Source organism: Neocloeon triangulifer, unplaced genomic scaffold, assembly GCF_031216515.1.
Source record: "Neocloeon triangulifer isolate White Clay Creek 2 clone unplaced genomic scaffold, ASM3121651v1 ptg000012l, whole genome shotgun sequence".
Taxonomy (NCBI): Eukaryota; Metazoa; Arthropoda; class Insecta; order Ephemeroptera; family Baetidae; genus Neocloeon; species Neocloeon triangulifer.
The window spans coordinates 9,404,984-9,422,551 of NW_026775554.1; the positions used below are offsets into that span (position 1 = coordinate 9,404,984).

Genomic DNA, 17,568 nt, shown 5'->3' on the forward strand with positions numbered 1-17,568 from the left:
AACGTAATTCGTTGAGAAATGTTGATTTATTTGCACATAAATAGTTAACGTTTTGTGACAATGGAAAAATGAATCTTGCCTTTTGAGCAAGACATTTTTATGCGATAGCGATCAGACTCATTAGAAATTTGGAGCAAAATTTAGCTTCTTAGTAGTGGTATCCGTAGCCGTGGGCGAGGGGAGCAGCATGGGCCAGGGGGGCGGCGTGGGCATAAGCCAGGGGAGCCCTGTAGGCGACGGGGGCAGCATGGGCATAAGCCAGGGGGGCGGCGTAGGAGTGAGCGTACTGGACGGGGGCCTTCAGGAGGGCGGGGGCGGCGTAGACGGCGGGGGCAGCCTTGACAACGACGGGGGCGGGAGCGTAGGCCTTGACGACGGGGGCGGCGTGGACGGCGTGTCCGGACCTGGTGACGTGGGCGTTGAAGCCGTTGATGGGGTCGGCGGTGTAGTCGACGGTGCGGGTGGTGCCGTCGGCCTCAAGCAGAGAGTACTGGCCCTTGACGACGTCTCCGTCGCGGGTCTCGTGCTGGCTCTTGTGGTCACCGGTGTGGGGGTCGTTGACGCCATAGTTGAAGGAGTAGTGGGGGCGGGCGTGGAAGTCCACGGCCTTGACGTAGGCGGGGGCGGCGACCACCAGGGGTGCACCGGGCTCGGCGCACACGCAGGCGACCAGAGCGGCGAAAGCGAGAACAATCTGAAATTTCATTTTTTTAATTAATTTACTTACAACACATCTTAATGTTAAATTTAATTTTAATTTTTGGTATAGTATGAATTAATCCCAGAAGTTAGTATTGAAATTTAATTTGTCACTCGACTCAAATAAAAAACCAAAGCAAGTTTCTTTAATAAATATTTCAAGAAAAGTTTTCGTTTTTGAAAGACTTCAGTGAGAATTGCAACAGTGTTCTGCTTTACCTTAGCGACCATGTTGATGATTTGATATCCTGAGGTGGATTATGATTTGGTCTTGACTTTGCGCGCTTATATACCTCGCTCGGGGCTCGCCGCGGTGCATTATTTCCTTTCGGAACCAAGATCGGAGGAGTAGGAGTGGGACTACCTACCTCATTTACCGCACTTTCTGTGATACAAATATTTTACTCGCGACTCGCGATTGCGTCGATTATCTAATATATTATGCTGGATGTCTTGAGACACACTCGGATAAAGAGTTCGTTTAGTGGGCTGGAAGTGACACTCGCGCTTAATGTATTGCAGACAACAAACCCATTTGACACACTGCCGTGCATGCTAAACACATGGCGAGTGTGTAAGTCAAGTATTTAGTAACAACTTTTCTAATAGCGTTCATTATTTAATAAAGTAGTTGCCTCGCAATCCATTATATTAATATGTGCTTAAAAGCAATTTCACTTTTGTTTTTAACGAATTTGAGTTAGAAAAGTTTGTTGTCTAATTTTAAGACTGTTTAATTCAAGATTTTTTTCTTTTCCTCTTATGCATAAATAAAATTACGGTAAAAAATAAGAAATTTTCCAATAATTAGCTTTCATTTTTCAATTTATTCCTTTCAACTGTATAATGAAAAAAAAAACGCAACAAAGTTACTAAAAAGTGCAAATTTTATGAAAAAACCTGAGAAATACCTATCAAAATCATTGTAAGCTTATGTTTCAGCAATTTTTTTCATAACAAACTGGTCTTACTCTTTTATTTCATAGAAATGCAATAAAATATACCAAAATCAAATATTTGATGGATTAAAAAGCATAAGAATAAAGAATTTTTTGTGTGTTATGTTGATTACAAGTACCACAAGACAATATTTAATTGATATTCACTCAATTTATTTTCAATTCCATTTCTCATTTTGAAAGAAAATCAAGTTGTTGATATTCAGAAAATGAAAAATAAAATCTCAAGTCACATGAATATGAAATTTTTACTTGTAAATTATTTATAGTTCATTACAGTTTGTGTATATTAACTAAGAATAAAATTAAAATATTGTGGTTACTATAAATTATAATTTTTAATTTCAACTTGTTTTGTTTTTTAAATTAGTACTCGTGATTAATGGTTTCTTTGGGGGTTTAAATTGTTTTTTCTTATTTATTTTTAATATTTTTATCATAACTTTCTTCTCCTTATAATGTATTCCTTGCAAATCCAGTTTTCCCTGCTGCAGGAATCTGCGAAGGTTAATAGAAAATGAACAAATCAACAATTAAAAGCACGCCACAAAGTTTCAATTGAATTTCAAACTGCGCGTCCACGCCCAGTGACATTGAAATACAGGAGTAAAAGTTCCTTTTTATAAAAGTGCTACAAATAATTATTCGTGCAAGAAACGCTACAATAAATATTGTAATTCCGGGAGGGGCTGCGCACTCCGCCGCCTTTACCAGCCTGGGTGTGCACACATGCAAAAGCGTGCGCGTTTCGCAAGGTCAACATACAATTGGAATTCCGATCCGGTGTGGTTCTATTTACAAGCGCGCTTGCCATTATGTGCTGCACTTGCGATACTTTTGATCGGCAGGCGTTCATTTCTTGGATCAGCGAGCGCTAAAAAGAAATGTCCGCACTTTCTTCAGGAATATAATTATATTATACCTATATGACATCATAATTTTGCAACGCCTCATTCGTGCAATGTCAATGAGCGTGATACAATCGCTCTCGTTAACATGGAGGAAAATTATTTTGCGTCAAAAGAATGCGACCTTCAATCAGGTTGCGAACACTTTTTATTGGAACCACAAACAATTGGCATTTTTTTACCTGTAACTTTCGAGCCTTGAGGTATTGAATTGCACATATATTTTTAGTATTTTTACAAACAAAAGATATTTTATAACCACTTTTTTTAAGTAAAAGATTTGAATTTTAATTTTAAAGACATCTATAGGTTTCTTTGCCAATCAGAGGAAAATTATTTCTCGTATAAGTGTTTCGTTTGTGTGTGTTTTTTTTTTAAAGTTCCGCCCTAGTGCCTTCTGATCTGTTGTAGAATTGTCTTATCTTGAAAAAAGTCGTTTAATTGCTACTTGTACTCAAGTATGCTCCAGTTTGTATACGAGTTTCAATGCAGTTTCAATGCTTGTCGGCTGCAACTTTTAAAAATCTCGTTTCCACTCTCATAACCTGCATTATCATGCGTACTCATTTATCAATACTTGAACTCATCATGTGTGCGTAGAACACAAGTTACTATTTTACTCGCTAATTATGCAGTCCAGTCATGCGAGACGTTCAGACTTACTTGAATAATTAATATTCTGCTTTCAATCTCATTTTTATTAATCCGCTAGTGCCTAATTGAGGGAATCAGAATAATATTATGAAAGAGAAAACTATAGTTTAAATTTTAATTATTATATGGAGCAGGATGGAAGTACAAAACAATGGTTAAAATTAAAAACAATATTTATACGTTGATTAAAATTTTATTTTATCACAAAACTTGCATTACGATCAGTGAATATGAATCCCGAAGGAGAAAAGGGCGAATGTTGATTTGATTCAGACTTAGAATTTGAGGTTGAGCTACAGAGCGGCTCAAGGGTGAGGACCATCTTAGTAGTGGTAGGCGAGGGGAGCCTTGTAGGCCAGAGGGGCAGCATGGGCATAGGCCAGAGGAGCCCTATAGGCGAGGGGGGCGGCGTGGGCGGTGGCGTAAGAGTATCCCGAGTGGACTGCGGGGGCGGCGTAGGCCTTGAGGACGGGGGCGGCGTGAGCGTAGGTCAGGGCGGGGGCGGCAGCAACGACGGGAGCCTTGTAGATGGCGGGGGCGGCGGCGTAGACGGCGGGGGCAGCCTTGACAACGACGGGGGCGGGAGCGTAGGCCTTGACGACGGGGGCGGCGTGGACGGCGTGTCCGGACCTGGTGACGTGGGCGTTGAAGCCGTTGATGGGGTCGGCGGTGTAGTCGACGGTGCGGGTGGTGCCGTCAGCCTCGAGCAAAGAGTACTGGCCCTTGACGACGTCTCCGTCGCGGGTCTCGTGCTGGCTCTTGTGGTCACCGGTGTGGGGGTCGTTGACGCCATAGTTGAAGGAGTAGTGGGGGCGGGCGTGGAAGTCCACGGCCTTGACGTAGGCGGGGGCGGGGGCGGCGACCACCAGGGGTGCACCGGGCTCGGCGCACACGCAGGCGACCAGAGCGGCGAAGGCAAGAACGATCTGCAAATTTTTAAATTATTAAAAAATATTATATATTAATTTTCAAATGGAATTAAAATCTCCATCTACAATTGAGAAAAGAATAAAAATTTTATAAAATGAAAAGCGCAGCTCACCTTAGCAACCATGTTGATTGAACTCGTTGAGTGGAATATGCCTTCGAGGCGAGATGTGCACTTTTTATACTCGCGCGCACTTCCACTTCTTGTCGCGCCGGCAGACCTATAATCAGTTACATAATTAAGCGCTTGCACTTCCACAAGGAAACACCAGAATGGGTGTGTTTGCTTGATTTCTCAAATATTAATAGTGTCACATTCCACTGCCATATTCAAAATTTTTCTCCAGTTCTGCAACAAAATAAATAAATTTGCCGCTTGGCCTTTCTTCGTTCATTTGCTATAGATTTAAATTTATGCACTTCTTAATATATTAAAATCAAGTAGTTTCATTTATGCATAACTTTTTTTGACAATTAGACACCTTTTATGAAACCTTGAAATAGTTCCTTTTCAGTAAAATGAATCTGAGATAAGCAATCATTTTAAATGCTATTTAATTAATTAAGGAAATGTTTGAACTAAATTAAATCTATCGTTTCATATTAAAGGATTATTGAGATTGTTCAAAGTTATGAAATAGAAATACTATCCATAATTGGCAAAACTTAAAATTTTTTTATATTGCAGAAATTGATAAAACTTTGTGTTGCGAAATTTTACTAACAATAATATAAAAATAAAAAACTGAAAACTAAATATAAATCATTTTAATTAGCCATATTATAGAGAATAATTGAAAATAATTAAACATTATTTTCAATTTAATCAAATTTAATTAAAATAACTTTTTAAATAGTGAAAGGCATAATTGAAAGAAATGTCATTATTTTTTACATGTCAGACGATGAGAAAGGCTCTAATTGGAATGTGCCCTGCATCAGGCTTGCAGAGGGTATGTACAGCTTAAAACTATTTTTATTCCGGGTTATTGCTTTTTTTGTATACTCAATTTTTATTTTGTAGCAGTCATCATATTACCATTAATTAAATCAGGTTCACCCACACTAATTTGAAATCATGGTAAAAAAAAATATATTCCTCATTCCTCTCATCTATATTAAAGGTGAAAATTGATCACCGCTCCGTCTAGAATAATTTTTTAAATATTAGATTGCAATTGCGTTATGAAGACTTTTTATTTTTCCTTTTACGTCTGAGGATTCAAAGATACCAAGAATAGCATAGTAAATGTCATCACAATATTTTATATTGATAATATCAGAAATTGGTATTCTAATATCTTATAGCTTAGAATCAATGTTTTCATAAACTTCATTTATTTATATGTCATATTTTTCTATGGCCTTTGAATTTGAAACCGACATTCTATAATATTAATTAATTAATTTGAGAGAAAATTTTTTATTTTACATGCTCTTTGCACAATTTTGGGAAATTATTTGACGCATTGATTATTTTTGTTCTTTTATACTTAAAAAGAGGCAAATGGCGAATATTATGTTTCCATAATTTATTATCCATGATACAGTTGATGACGTTTGTTGATTACATAAATATAAATTTTTTTATCCCTTTTATTCTAAACTTTCTGTGCTAAAAAAAACTTTTCACTGGAATTACCGTAGACAAATAAGATTTGCCAAAGCCGTATTGAATATTACGCGCCTTTCATAAATTATTAATGAAAGGAATGAAGACATTCATATTTATGAAATAAAAATTTGTAAAATTTTCATGAAAATTTCAATTTATTTTTCTCATTACACAGTAACAAGTCAATTAAATATAAACTGACAATGTGGAGATTTATGAACCTGCAAAAGGAACAGGGCAAAGAGTGATGGTGCAATCAGACTTGGTAATAAGGGTTGTTTGTCCTTGAAAAATTTAGTAGTGGTAAGCGAGGGGAGCCTTGTAGGCCAGAGGGGCGGCATAGGCCAGGGGAGCCCTGTAGGCGAGGGGGGCGGCGTAGGAGTGAGCGTACTGGACGGGGGCCTTCAGGAGGGCGGGGGCGGCGTAGACGGCGGGGGCAGCCTTGACGACGATGGGGGCGGGAGCGTAGGCCTTGACGACGGGGGCGGCGTGGACGGCGTGTCCGGACCTGGTGACGTGGGCGTTGAAGCCGTTGATGGGGTCGGCGGTGTAGTCGACGGTGCGGGTGGTGCCGTCAGCCTCGAGCAAAGAGTACTGGCCCTTGACGACGTCTCCGTCGCGGGTCTCGTGCTGGCTCTTGTGGTCACCGGTGTGGGGGTCGTTGACGCCATAGTTGAAGGAGTAGTGGGGGCGGGCGTGGAAGTCCACGGCCTTGACGTAGGCGGGGGCGGCGACCACCAGGGGTGCACCGGGCTCGGCGCACACGCAGGCGACCAGAGCGGTGAAGGCGAGAACGATCTGCAAATTTTTAAATTATTAAAAAATATTCATTTAATTATTTTCAAATGGAATTAAAATCTCCAACTTCAATTGTGAAAAGAATAAATATTTTTTATATAATGCAATAAAATGAAAAGCGGTGCTCACCTTGGCAACCATGTTGATTGAACTCGTTGAGTGGAATATGCCTTCGAGGCGAGATGTGCACCTTTTATACTCGCGCGCACCTCCACTACGTCATGCCAGCTGACCATTACAATTACATAAGTTGGCTCTTGCACTTCCAGAAAGAAAACCAATATGGGTGGGTTTTCTCTCTTTCGTTGTTTAACAAATTTGTCGCAAGCCACTGCTCACTTCAATGTTTGTTAGCTTTTGCACTAAAGACATTTCAGCAACGAATCAAGCAATTTTCGTCTGCAAATATTATGCAGCTGATACGCATCAAAATCCAATGTCTTCTTGTCTTGTAGATGTATGTTGCAATGCTCTAATTTTAATAACTATAAAAAACAGCTGTCATGCCCGAGATTAAATTATCTTCTAATTTCCAACATATATTACAGGAATATGCTTTTATGAAAAACATACAAATTTATCAATAAAACAAGATTAAATTGAGTGGCGCCTTCTGCGTCACTAAAAAAGGAATAGGCCGACATGACTTTGTCTTGGCCTGACCTAAAAAAAGAAATAATAATAAATATTGTATAATTTAAATAAATAGAACTAAATTTTTTGTTTCCTTTGCATATATTTTTTATAATTTTGTCGTGATTTCTGCTAGAAACAAATTGCCAAAAAATGAGCCAAAATTTTTAAATATATTTTTTTCTTCTTTTCTGAAATTTCATCACTTTAAAGCAGAGCGACCAGCAAAGCTATTCATCAGTAAAAAGTTGGTGCCCTGAAAGAATAATTCTTCTGAGTTGATTTACACCTTATTAAACCTTGAATATTAAATGCGGAATTGACATAAATGCACATAAAAGAGAAGCAAAAATTTTAAAAAGTGTCCAATATATTGCATTGAGAAGACAAAAAAAAATTCCAAACGCAAAATGTATTATACCATTTCAAAGCGATGCAAAATCATGGAGTTTCGTGACGTAATGGTATCATGCGTAAAAATAAATTTTTTAAATTCTTCGCAATGAAAATTTTTTTATTTTAAATTAATTTGAAAATAATCTTACGTTAGATATGGTGAAAACAAAATATACCTTATAAAGATTTTGTTGCAGTCCAACTTTCAATATTAACAAATTAATTATCATGGTGCTTATTTTGAAATTCAGCAAAATTGTCAGCTTTTAAAGACGATATAATTTGTATAATTATGTATGTTGTTGTCCGAACGCGCCGAGTTGACTGAATGCATTTGGTCTAAGCGCGCCTTGGTCTGAAGTTGGTCAAAAAGTTTGGACCAAACGCATTCTTATTTTCAGCGCTACCAACTTCTGCTCTATTTTACTTTTATATCTGCCAAAGATATTTTAAGAAACAAGGATAATTAATTTACTCGGTGAAAGTTTTTAAATATTAGCATAATAATGTGAGCCATTCAATGAAATACAAATTGATATTTAAACCTTATTGAAAATTAAAAGCTCCAATCATTTTTTTTTTTTATAATTAAAATTATAATCTAAATATTTATATAAACTTCTTTAAATCATAAAATTAAAGATACGTTTATATCATTGGGCATTCAAAACAAATATTCAAAATTACTTTCCAGCTCGATGTTACAAATCTATATCTTGAAACAGTATATTATTATGGTAATTGATTTGACTTCAACGAATTAATTCAATAATTTTGACAGACTGAATTTTATTTGTTCAAGTATATTAAATGGAAGTTTTAAAAAAAAGTTAAGAGTATTATTCATGTGATTTAGATATTTGTATAAATATTAATATTTATTTATTTAATTACCAGATCAAAAATAAATGAAACATTGTTGAAGGTGGAACAAAATTAAGTTGAAGATATTAAGTTTCTTTGGATAATTCAATTTATTACTCTTATTTACACAGTAATGCGACATGTGTAGGCAATGAGATGTTTATGAACTTGCAAAACGAGGCAAGAAGAAAGGCGATCAGACTTTAAATAATGGCAGAAAATATTCCACCAAGTTTGAGAAATTCAGTAGTGGCGAGCGATGGGGGCAGCATGGGCCAGGGGGGCGGCGTGGGCATAAGCCAGGGGAGCCCTGTAGGCGAGGGGAGCAGCGTGGGCATAAGCCAGGGGGGCGGCGTAGGAGTGAGCGTACTGGACGGGGGCCTTCAGGAGGGCGGGGGCGGCGTAGACAGCGGGGGCAGCCTTGACGACGACGGGGGCGGGAGCGTAGGCCTTGACGACAGGGGTGGCGTGGACGGCGTGTCCGGACCTGGTGACGTGGGCGTTGAAGCCGTTGATGGGGTCGGCGGTGTAGTCGACAGTGCGGGTGGTGCCGTCGGCCTCGAGCAAAGAGTACTGGCCCTTGACAACGTCTCCGTCGCGGGTCTCGTGCTGGCTCTTGTGGTCACCGGTGTGGGGGTCGTTGACGCCATAGTTGAAGGAGTAGTGGGGGCGGGCGTGGAAGTCCACGGCCTTGACGTAGGCGGGGGCGGGGGCGGCGACCACCAGGGGTGCACCGGGCTCGGCGCACACGCAGGCGACCAGAGCGGCAAAGGCGAGAACGATCTGCAAAATTTTTAAATATTAAAAAATAAAAATACTCATAATTTTAAAATAATATTTAAATTAAAATGTAGTGCTGAAATTTAAAAAGAAAAAAAATGAGGATAGTTCAATTGCCGCGCTCACCTTGGCAACCATGTTGATTGAACTCCTTGAGTTGAATATGCCTTTGAGAGTAGATTTGTTCTTTTTATACCAGCGCGCACCTCCACCACATCGCATCGGCCGACTATTCCAATTACATAACTTTACGCTTGCATTTCCACGAGGAAACACTATTATGGGCGTATTTGCTTGATTTCTTTACCTTTTTAAAGTTTTGCACGATTCTGTCTTAATTGTTTAATTTGCTATCTTTTCTTAACCTTGGTTATGGTTCCTGAATTAAAAGGAAGACTTTTTTGATTTTTTTTTTCTTTAATCACACTTAGAGTTTCATTTTAAACAATCTTTATATTTGTTGAAATAAAATCCGGCTTCCTCGGTGGAGATGAGCAACTTTATTGTTTCTGCATGGTACAGAAAATCCCTGCTCTACTAGTTTCGGTTGCGGGTTGCAACCCTAATTCATGAGCTGTTTATTTATTTATTTATTTTTCTTATCTGCTTCTGTCAGGATCATTGAAAATTAGAAATTACTCTTGTGTAATTAGGTGGCTGTATTTTTTCTTTAGACTCTTGAACAATATGTGTAGGTGCTGTATAATTGTTTCGGAACTCTCTTAAATGCTAAGTATTGTCTTTGATCTAAGACCACGAGTCGGTTTTGAGTAAAATTGTCAAATTTGTAAAGATGAAGTTTCTTTTTAAATCTTAAGTAGTTTCATTTATTTTAATTAAATATAATATGAACTTTAAGTTTACAAAAAATATGTTTCCTTTTATAAAAATTCAGATTTTTCACCTCTGTCCTGCAACTGGATAATACACTATATTTTAGCATCTAGGACAGTTATTATGTGATAATACACATATGTAATGAAGAACGGGATTTAAATAATTATCAGGGTTACTTATAACAAAAAGCTTCATGTTTCGTTCTTACATTTATTTATTATTTTTTATACCAGTTAGAAAATAGTTGCCAGTTGCTACTTCTTTGACAGATAAACGTTTTTATAGAAGAAAATATGGTTTTATTATTCTAATAAAATGCAAGTAAATAAATAAATAAATAAGTCCAACCAACCAGCCCAGCTTGAAAGATTATCGGCTGTGCACGCATGTTAACTGAAAAGCAAATTGCTCAGCAGCGGTGCAACAAACATATAAATATTTATAATTTATTAATCAATCATGTTATGCATAATCTTATAATATAACTAATAAAGTATGTCTCAGCTACTGTATATAAAAAAAACGTTTTCGTCTAATTTTTAATTTCACTTCAGTGTAATCAAGTTTTTTGCATTTTTGTTGCTAATCTTAATTAAATTCTTATTAGCAGTCTTTGTAACATTTCAAACCATTTTACTACCCCATTAAAATTGATGAAAAATAAGCATTTGTTGATTATATTTTTTATTTGGCAAAAAAAATCATTTCATTTTATTTGTCATTAAAAATTTGAAACTTTTATCAACAAAGAATATTTATACACAAGTTATATAAGAGATTTAAAAATTGCACCGCTCAAGATTAAATAAAGATGCTGTTTTGACTTATGATTTTTGGGAAAAAATTATGCTTTCACCCCTCGCACTGGCTTGCTAATTATATCGGTCGTCCGTTAGCGCATTCAACCAACAAAGCTTTCCAAATAATTTAAGATTACAGTTGAATTTCTTTAAAGCAACCCGGTTGCAGTATATGTTTCATCTCAAAACATAATTGTGTGTTCACCTAGGTTGAAAGAGGGCAATTTAGTTTTATGAATGGAGGAAATTATAATTTTTAGATTTAAATTAAGCCAAGGCAATATGAAAAAAGGAACAAAAATATACTCATAATTTCAGTTATCTGCTAAATGTTTCATTTTACCATTCATTATATAACACTAAAAATAATGGAAAGAAAATTTATTAAAAATATTGATTCCCGGAAATTTAAAAATGTATTTAAATAATAGTCATTTTTATGACGTAAAAATAAAAACAAACGTATAAAGTAATTTTCAATTTATTTCTCTCATTACACAGTAACAAGTCATATACATACAAATTGATAATGAGGAGATTTATGAACCTGCGAAAGGGGCAGGAAAAAAGGCGATCGTGGAATCAGACTTGGGAATTGGGGATAATCATCACTGAAAAATTAGTAGTGGTAGCCATGGGCGAGGGGGGCAGCATGGGCCAGGGGGGCAGCATGGGCATAAGCCAGAGGAGCCCTGTAGGCGAGGGGAGCAGCGTGGGCATAAGCCAGGGGGGCGGCGTAGGAGTGAGCGTACTGGACGGGGGCCTTGAGAACAGGGGCGGCGTGAGCGTAGGTCAGGGCGGGGGCGGCAGCGACGACGGGGGCCTTGTAGATGGCGGGGGCGGCGGCGTAGACGGCGGGGGCAGCCTTGACGACGACGGGGGCGGGAGCGTAGGCCTTGACGACGGGGGCGGCGTGGACGGCGTGTCCGGACCTGGTGACGTGGGCGTTGAAGCCGTTGATGGGGTCGGCGGTGTAGTCGACGGTGCGGGTGGTGCCGTCGGCCTCAAGCAGAGAGTACTGGCCCTTGACGACGTCTCCGTCGCGGGTCTCGTGCTGGCTCTTGTGGTCACCGGTGTGGGGGTCGTTGACGCCATAGTTGAAGGAGTAGTGGGGGCGGGCGTGGAAGTCCACGGCCTTGACGTAGGCGGGGGCGGCGACCACCAGGGGTGCACCGGGCTCGGCGCACACGCAGGCAACCAGAGCGGCGAAGGCAAGAACGATCTGCAAAATTTCAAATTATTTATCAAGAACACCCTTTTCACTTGAATCGGTATTATTTCAATTGGTACTTTTTCTATTTTTTTAAAATATATTTTGTAGCAAAAGCCACCTGTCTTACCTTAGCAACCATGATGATTGAACTTCTGAAGTAGAATGTGACTATGATCACAGTGTTAAGCCTTTTATACAAGCACGAATCGCCTCCACGCGACGCACACTTCCATCAGGAAAGAGTGGTCAGCGCGAGTTGTGCACTTGGGTGGAGGCAGTTTATGCAACATTATGTGGAACAAGCAATTTTCATTATCGGCGCTACCAGCAATGATCGCAATCACCATGAAACCACTATAGAATTGCAATGCTCTGTGCAAAGCCGGACCCTAACCTTAAATATTTAACCAGGCGTTGAAATCACTGCCACGACCATGAAATCGCTTGAATATGTTTCCCAAGCAGATTTTGAAATGAGGAATTAAAATTTACTTCAATTTTAAGCACTTTTAAGTATTTGTTTGGCCAAGTTTTTACAATTTTCATCTCAACCAATTTAGTAAATATCTGAAATAATAACAATAATGATATTACTTATAATAATATGAATTTTCATGAATAATAAGATAATAAGCTAATCAACAAATTTTGTATTCTTAAATTATTCTAATCGCTATAATACTTAAGTTTTTTGTTTATAAGAGTGTCATTTGAAACAGGGTTGAAGTAAAATTCTATGATGATTAAGCTATAAAAAATTAAAATAAGGCGCTGTCAAAATAATATTATTGGGGGGGCGATCAAACTCATTTGTATGGCGGTTCAATGTGTCAGCTCTTATGCGTCTAGGCAACTCTATTAGTTATTTTGAAGCTTTTTTTCGTGTGCTCGGATTAGGGCTCAAATTCGAAATTTCCAAAATTATTAAAATTTCAAATTATTGCCTTTTTATATTTGAGCAGAGTGCGGAGCCGCCAGAAAAAAATGTTTAATTATTAATTGATCACCCAGGACCCGCCAGAACCCATTGTATGGGTATCTAGTCGTGCAATTTGATTTAAGAATACAACAATTTATTGATTTATCCTTTAAATTTGAGTGTCCAAAATTCTTATTAAGAAATTAAATAGATTTTCCCTTTTCTGATCACATTTGACGTCAGTGGTCGAGTGGTCTTATCATGATGTAACCAAATCTAAATAACTTTTAAATTATTTGATTTGTCATGCCCTTTATTTTTTAATTGTAATATACACCACTTTGTTGATACTGAATTTTCTAATTTATTTTGCGCTTTCTATAAATTATTTCTTAACAATATTACAATATATGTGTCATGAGTAAAATTCAGTAGCTTAAAAAAAATTATTAATGAAAATGCTTCTTGATATAATAGTATTTGTCCTTCGTCCATATTAAAGATAGCTTATTTATAAAAACGACTACAAAAAATTTTAATGTTTTTTAAGCTTGTAGTATTTTTAGCGGGAATTTCATTGCAAATTCAATATTTGAAGATTTTGATTCCTTTCGTTTATTTTTAGTAAATGCCTTGTGGTACACCATTCACCAATAAACTTAATTTGCAACTTATCCAAGTAGTTAGAGGGTAGCAGGTGTAAATAAACTTTTTTCCTTTTGCTCTGCTATACCATGATAATAATATTGATTATCTCTTTTTCCTTTTTGTATAAAATGGCAATAATGTCAAACCATTTTAATGTAATACCATTTTAAAATTTGGTACATACACCAAAGATCTCCGTCAAACGTAAACTAAATAACAATTAATATTAAACATTTTACTGAATTTCGTTGCCTATTTGAAGATCAATTTATTCTTACATAAAAACCGGAACATATAATTTTAATCGTATTATCAACCTAAATTAATCTGGCTTTTTTACTAGAAAAATAAATGATTCATGTTTTGGTATAAGGGACAATTAACACAAGGAATATTTATTTTATCTTTTATTTTATTTTAAAAGACTTAAATTAAAACAAGATCTTTGAATACTAACAAAAACTTGAGGCGACAATGAATAATTTATGAATCCCGCGATCACGGCGGGAGAAAAAAAGCGATCGTGCAGTCAGACTAACATTGAGAGAGCAGTTCTGATGCAACGGTGCTCACCGACCGATGAGCACCGAGCACCAAAGCAAAACAAGAGGAGCTCTTTAGTAGTGGTAGGCGAGGGGAGCCTTATAGGCCAGAGGGGCGGCATAGGCCAGGGGGGCGGCCTTGTAAGCGACGGGGGCGGCATGAGCGTAGGTCAGGGCGGGGGCGGCGGCAACAATGGGGGCCTTGTACAGGGCGGGGGCAGCATAGACAGCGGGGGCGGCGTAGGAGTGAGCGTACTGGACGGGGGCCTTGTAGATGGCGGGGGCGGCGGCGTAGACGGCGGGGGCAGCCTTGACGACGACGGGGGCGGGAGCGTAGGCCTTGACGACGGGGGCGGCGTGGACGGCGTGTCCGGACCTGGTGACGTGGGCGTTGAAGCCGTTGATGGGGTCGGCGGTGTAGTCGACAGTGCGGGTGGTGCCGTCAGCCTCGAGCAAAGAGTACTGGCCCTTGACGACGTCTCCGTCGCGGGTCTCGTGCTGGCTCTTGTGGTCACCGGTGTGGGGGTCGTTGACTCCGTAGTTGAACGAGTAGTGAGGGCGGGCGTGGAAGTCCACGGCCTTGACGTAGGCGGGGGCGGCGACCACCAGGGGTGCACCGGGCTCGGCGCACACGCAGGCGACCAGAGCGGCGAAGGCGAGAACGATCTGTGTAATTGAATCAAAATATTAATTATTGAAAGTCTTCGGTGGATTCCAAATTTTTTGTTCAAAAGTCAAAACATCATTACAAATTTAATATTTGTGTTTCAGTTTATTTTAAATATCAGCCTTAATTTTTTAGAGGAATTAAAAAAGTAATTTACCTTAGCAACCATGATGATGATGTATGAAATCCTGAAGCAGAATATCCTTGCGAGTTGAGCGCCGCTCCTTTTATACCCGCACCACTAACGTTTTGACCGCTCGACACTTCCACTCGGAAACTTGAGTGACCGGCGGTGGTGAGGGTAAACAGAACTCTATGGCCGCGAACAAATGATGCTGAAAATTAATGTGAAATCACAACGAAGGTCGCCCGTATTGTGATAATGATTTTTTTAATTCCTCAAATTTTTAAAATTTGTCGCACCATAAAACAAATTTGGATTGGGATAAATTATTTATGATATTCCTTTGTAAGGGGCCTATGGAAATTTACGACAGTATTGAATCGTCTTGAGAGACGATTCTATCTTCAAAAGACTCTTGTGGTGTAAATAAGGTGTCTGCGACAAGTACATCGCTTTTACTGGAAAATGCAGTCGTCCGCACTGTGTGATATTAATCGGAATTCGTGGAGAAAGCTTTTTGAAGACGAACCATGTAGGGCACTTAAACGCACCGGCCGATCATTCCCACCTGCAGTTAAATTGAACGAGCGCATCTCTAATTAATCACTTTCTTCTGCCGTCTGCATGTAAAATATGAAACTCGCCGCTCGGACGACGCAATGTATTAAAACTATTGCAGCTGCAAAATATTATGCTCTTGAAACAATCGTTCGGACTCGCACTTTAGCTACTTAGTCATAGAAATGATGCATAATTCATCAGGTGAAATGGACTCTTGTTACGCAAGCCGCGCTCTGCCTAGCCGAAGAGTCGCGGCGATTTACATGCTCCGGAAAGAAAGCAATTACACAAGGAAACGCGCACATTTCGCGCGCGGAATGAGATAATTGGAGCTCGATTTATTTTATTCGCCGCTCTTATTCAATAATCAGCTTCCTCGTTGCGCATCATAAAATCATTTCATTCATCGCGGGTACGATTTATCTGACGCGAGTCGCACGCACGCAGTATACTTTCTTCCTTTGAGAATTGGCTTCGGGCTTGAGTTGCTCTCGACGCGACTTCTTTTCCTGTCAAGATGCATGGAGAGCGCTGAAACATACAATCAATCAGAATTTATGCGTGCTTTGATTTGCCATGGGCAGCACCGGCAGACTTACAAGCAATAAAGTTATTTCGCGTGTCTCTGTAAATTTTTTTGTCGTAAAATTGATTTTTTAATAGTTCATAATTTCTCAGAATATTTGCTTTCTTGATAAATGTTTATTGTTTAGCATTTTGAGAGGAAATATTAGAAAACTATTTTTTTTATTTAAAATTAAAATTATTTGCTTTGGTTTATTGAAATTCCATTTTTTTTTTATTATTTAAGCGATTCAAAAGTTTAACCTGGCCCTAGCTTTATGATCGCCTTCTGCATTGCTTTATATTTGCCTAACTTGTTATAATCACATTACAGTACTTTTTTTAATTTATTTCCTGAATTATTAAATTTTCTAATTGTTTTTTTTTTTTTTTTAATAATTCATTTAACTTCTTAATTTTTTGTTTTTAAATTTAAAATATAATTAAAATATATTTTAACTGGTTTAATATTTTAAAGCTAATACATCCATACAGTTGACGGTGCCTCATTTTATTTTATTTTATTCATGAAACTTTTAAAAGTGTTGAACAATCTTCCTTTGAGGCAGAATTATTTTATAGCTCAGACGTAATTCCATATGGAAACAATAAGAGTGCTCTGGCAACGAGTGTTGGTTTTCCCGAAGTATTTTTATTGGCGCCATCGTTTGTCAATCGGCTGCGCTTTTGCAGTGAAATAAAATGAAAAGTCAACAATATCAAGAGCATTAAATAATTCATGCAGTGTGTCAGAGGCGGCCGCTTTCCTTATTGCATATGGAAGCGTTATTGCACCTCATGCGCGCAACATATGGAGCATGAAAAGATTGTACTTCCAGTCGCGTATACGTGCGGACATTAAATGATATAATCATTTCGATACACGGAGGTGCATTTGTTTCACGTCTGCACTTTATTTATTTACGGCTTGCATTTTTCTTTCTTGTCTCCGAGAGGCCAGAAAAGGGAAGGGCCGCTCAAGACCTTGCGTCAAATAGGAGGAACTGCGTCTCTATTTGATTGCGCGGTGTCGCAGCCGCACTCTCTCTAATGCGGGTGATTAAATGCGTGTACTTAAAATGTATAATTATTGATTTTAAGTATCGAGCAGCTTGATTGAGAAATTATTGAGTTCTAATAAGTAAATGATATTTTGAACTGAATCGTGAATATTATTACTACCTTGATAATTTTTAATGCTTTTTTTATTTTTAACAACTGCAATTTAATAAAAATTAAAAGTCGTCTCATAATTGGCTTGTTCAATTTTGGTATATAAATTATCATGTTGCGTATATAATTTTGGAAAAAATTTCATCATTTTTTTCCCAAATTTCCTTTAAAATTTAAATAAATTACATTAAAAGGTGTATAACATTTTAATTGTAACAAAATTTGGTACTTGCAATATGAAAAATTATTTGCAAAAATTTTATTGCTTATTAATTTTCATTTCTTTT

The 17,568-nt window shown here is 38.2% G+C and overlaps 4 protein-coding genes across 4 annotated transcripts; all 4 read right to left on the minus strand.

Annotated features, from left to right (window-relative positions):
* Positions 1 to 7: 7 nt before the first annotated feature.
* On the minus strand, positions 8 to 4,284 carry LOC132198464 (uncharacterized). Its single transcript, XM_059622539.1, has 5 exons — positions 4,263 to 4,284; positions 3,559 to 4,146; positions 3,440 to 3,494; positions 919 to 947; positions 8 to 694 (listed from the first exon to the last, which is right to left on the minus strand). Exons 1-5 carry the CDS (start codon positions 4,272 to 4,274, stop codon positions 149 to 151), a joined length of 1,230 nt encoding a protein of 409 aa, XP_059478522.1. The 5' UTR covers positions 4,275 to 4,284; the 3' UTR covers positions 8 to 148.
* A 1,599-nt stretch (positions 4,285 to 5,883) lies between these two features.
* LOC132197409 (cuticle protein 7-like) lies at positions 5,884 to 6,712 on the minus strand. The gene is made up of 2 exons (XM_059620687.1): positions 6,690 to 6,712; positions 5,884 to 6,560 (listed from the first exon to the last, which is right to left on the minus strand). Exons 1-2 carry the CDS (start codon positions 6,699 to 6,701, stop codon positions 6,057 to 6,059), a joined length of 516 nt encoding a protein of 171 aa, XP_059476670.1. The 5' UTR covers positions 6,702 to 6,712; the 3' UTR covers positions 5,884 to 6,056.
* A 1,793-nt stretch (positions 6,713 to 8,505) lies between these two features.
* LOC132198465 (uncharacterized) lies at positions 8,506 to 12,325 on the minus strand. Its single transcript, XM_059622540.1, has 4 exons — positions 12,211 to 12,325; positions 11,504 to 12,092; positions 9,360 to 9,439; positions 8,506 to 9,236 (listed from the first exon to the last, which is right to left on the minus strand). The coding sequence occupies exons 1-4, from the start codon at positions 12,220 to 12,222 to the stop codon at positions 8,697 to 8,699; spliced, it is 1,221 nt and encodes a 406-aa protein (XP_059478523.1). The 5' UTR covers positions 12,223 to 12,325; the 3' UTR covers positions 8,506 to 8,696.
* A 1,719-nt stretch (positions 12,326 to 14,044) lies between these two features.
* LOC132197407 (cuticle protein 8-like) lies at positions 14,045 to 15,176 on the minus strand. Its single transcript, XM_059620685.1, has 2 exons — positions 15,017 to 15,176; positions 14,045 to 14,858 (listed from the first exon to the last, which is right to left on the minus strand). Exons 1-2 carry the CDS (start codon positions 15,026 to 15,028, stop codon positions 14,268 to 14,270), a joined length of 603 nt encoding a protein of 200 aa, XP_059476668.1. The 5' UTR covers positions 15,029 to 15,176; the 3' UTR covers positions 14,045 to 14,267.
* Between the last annotated feature and the right edge of the window lie 2,392 nt (positions 15,177 to 17,568).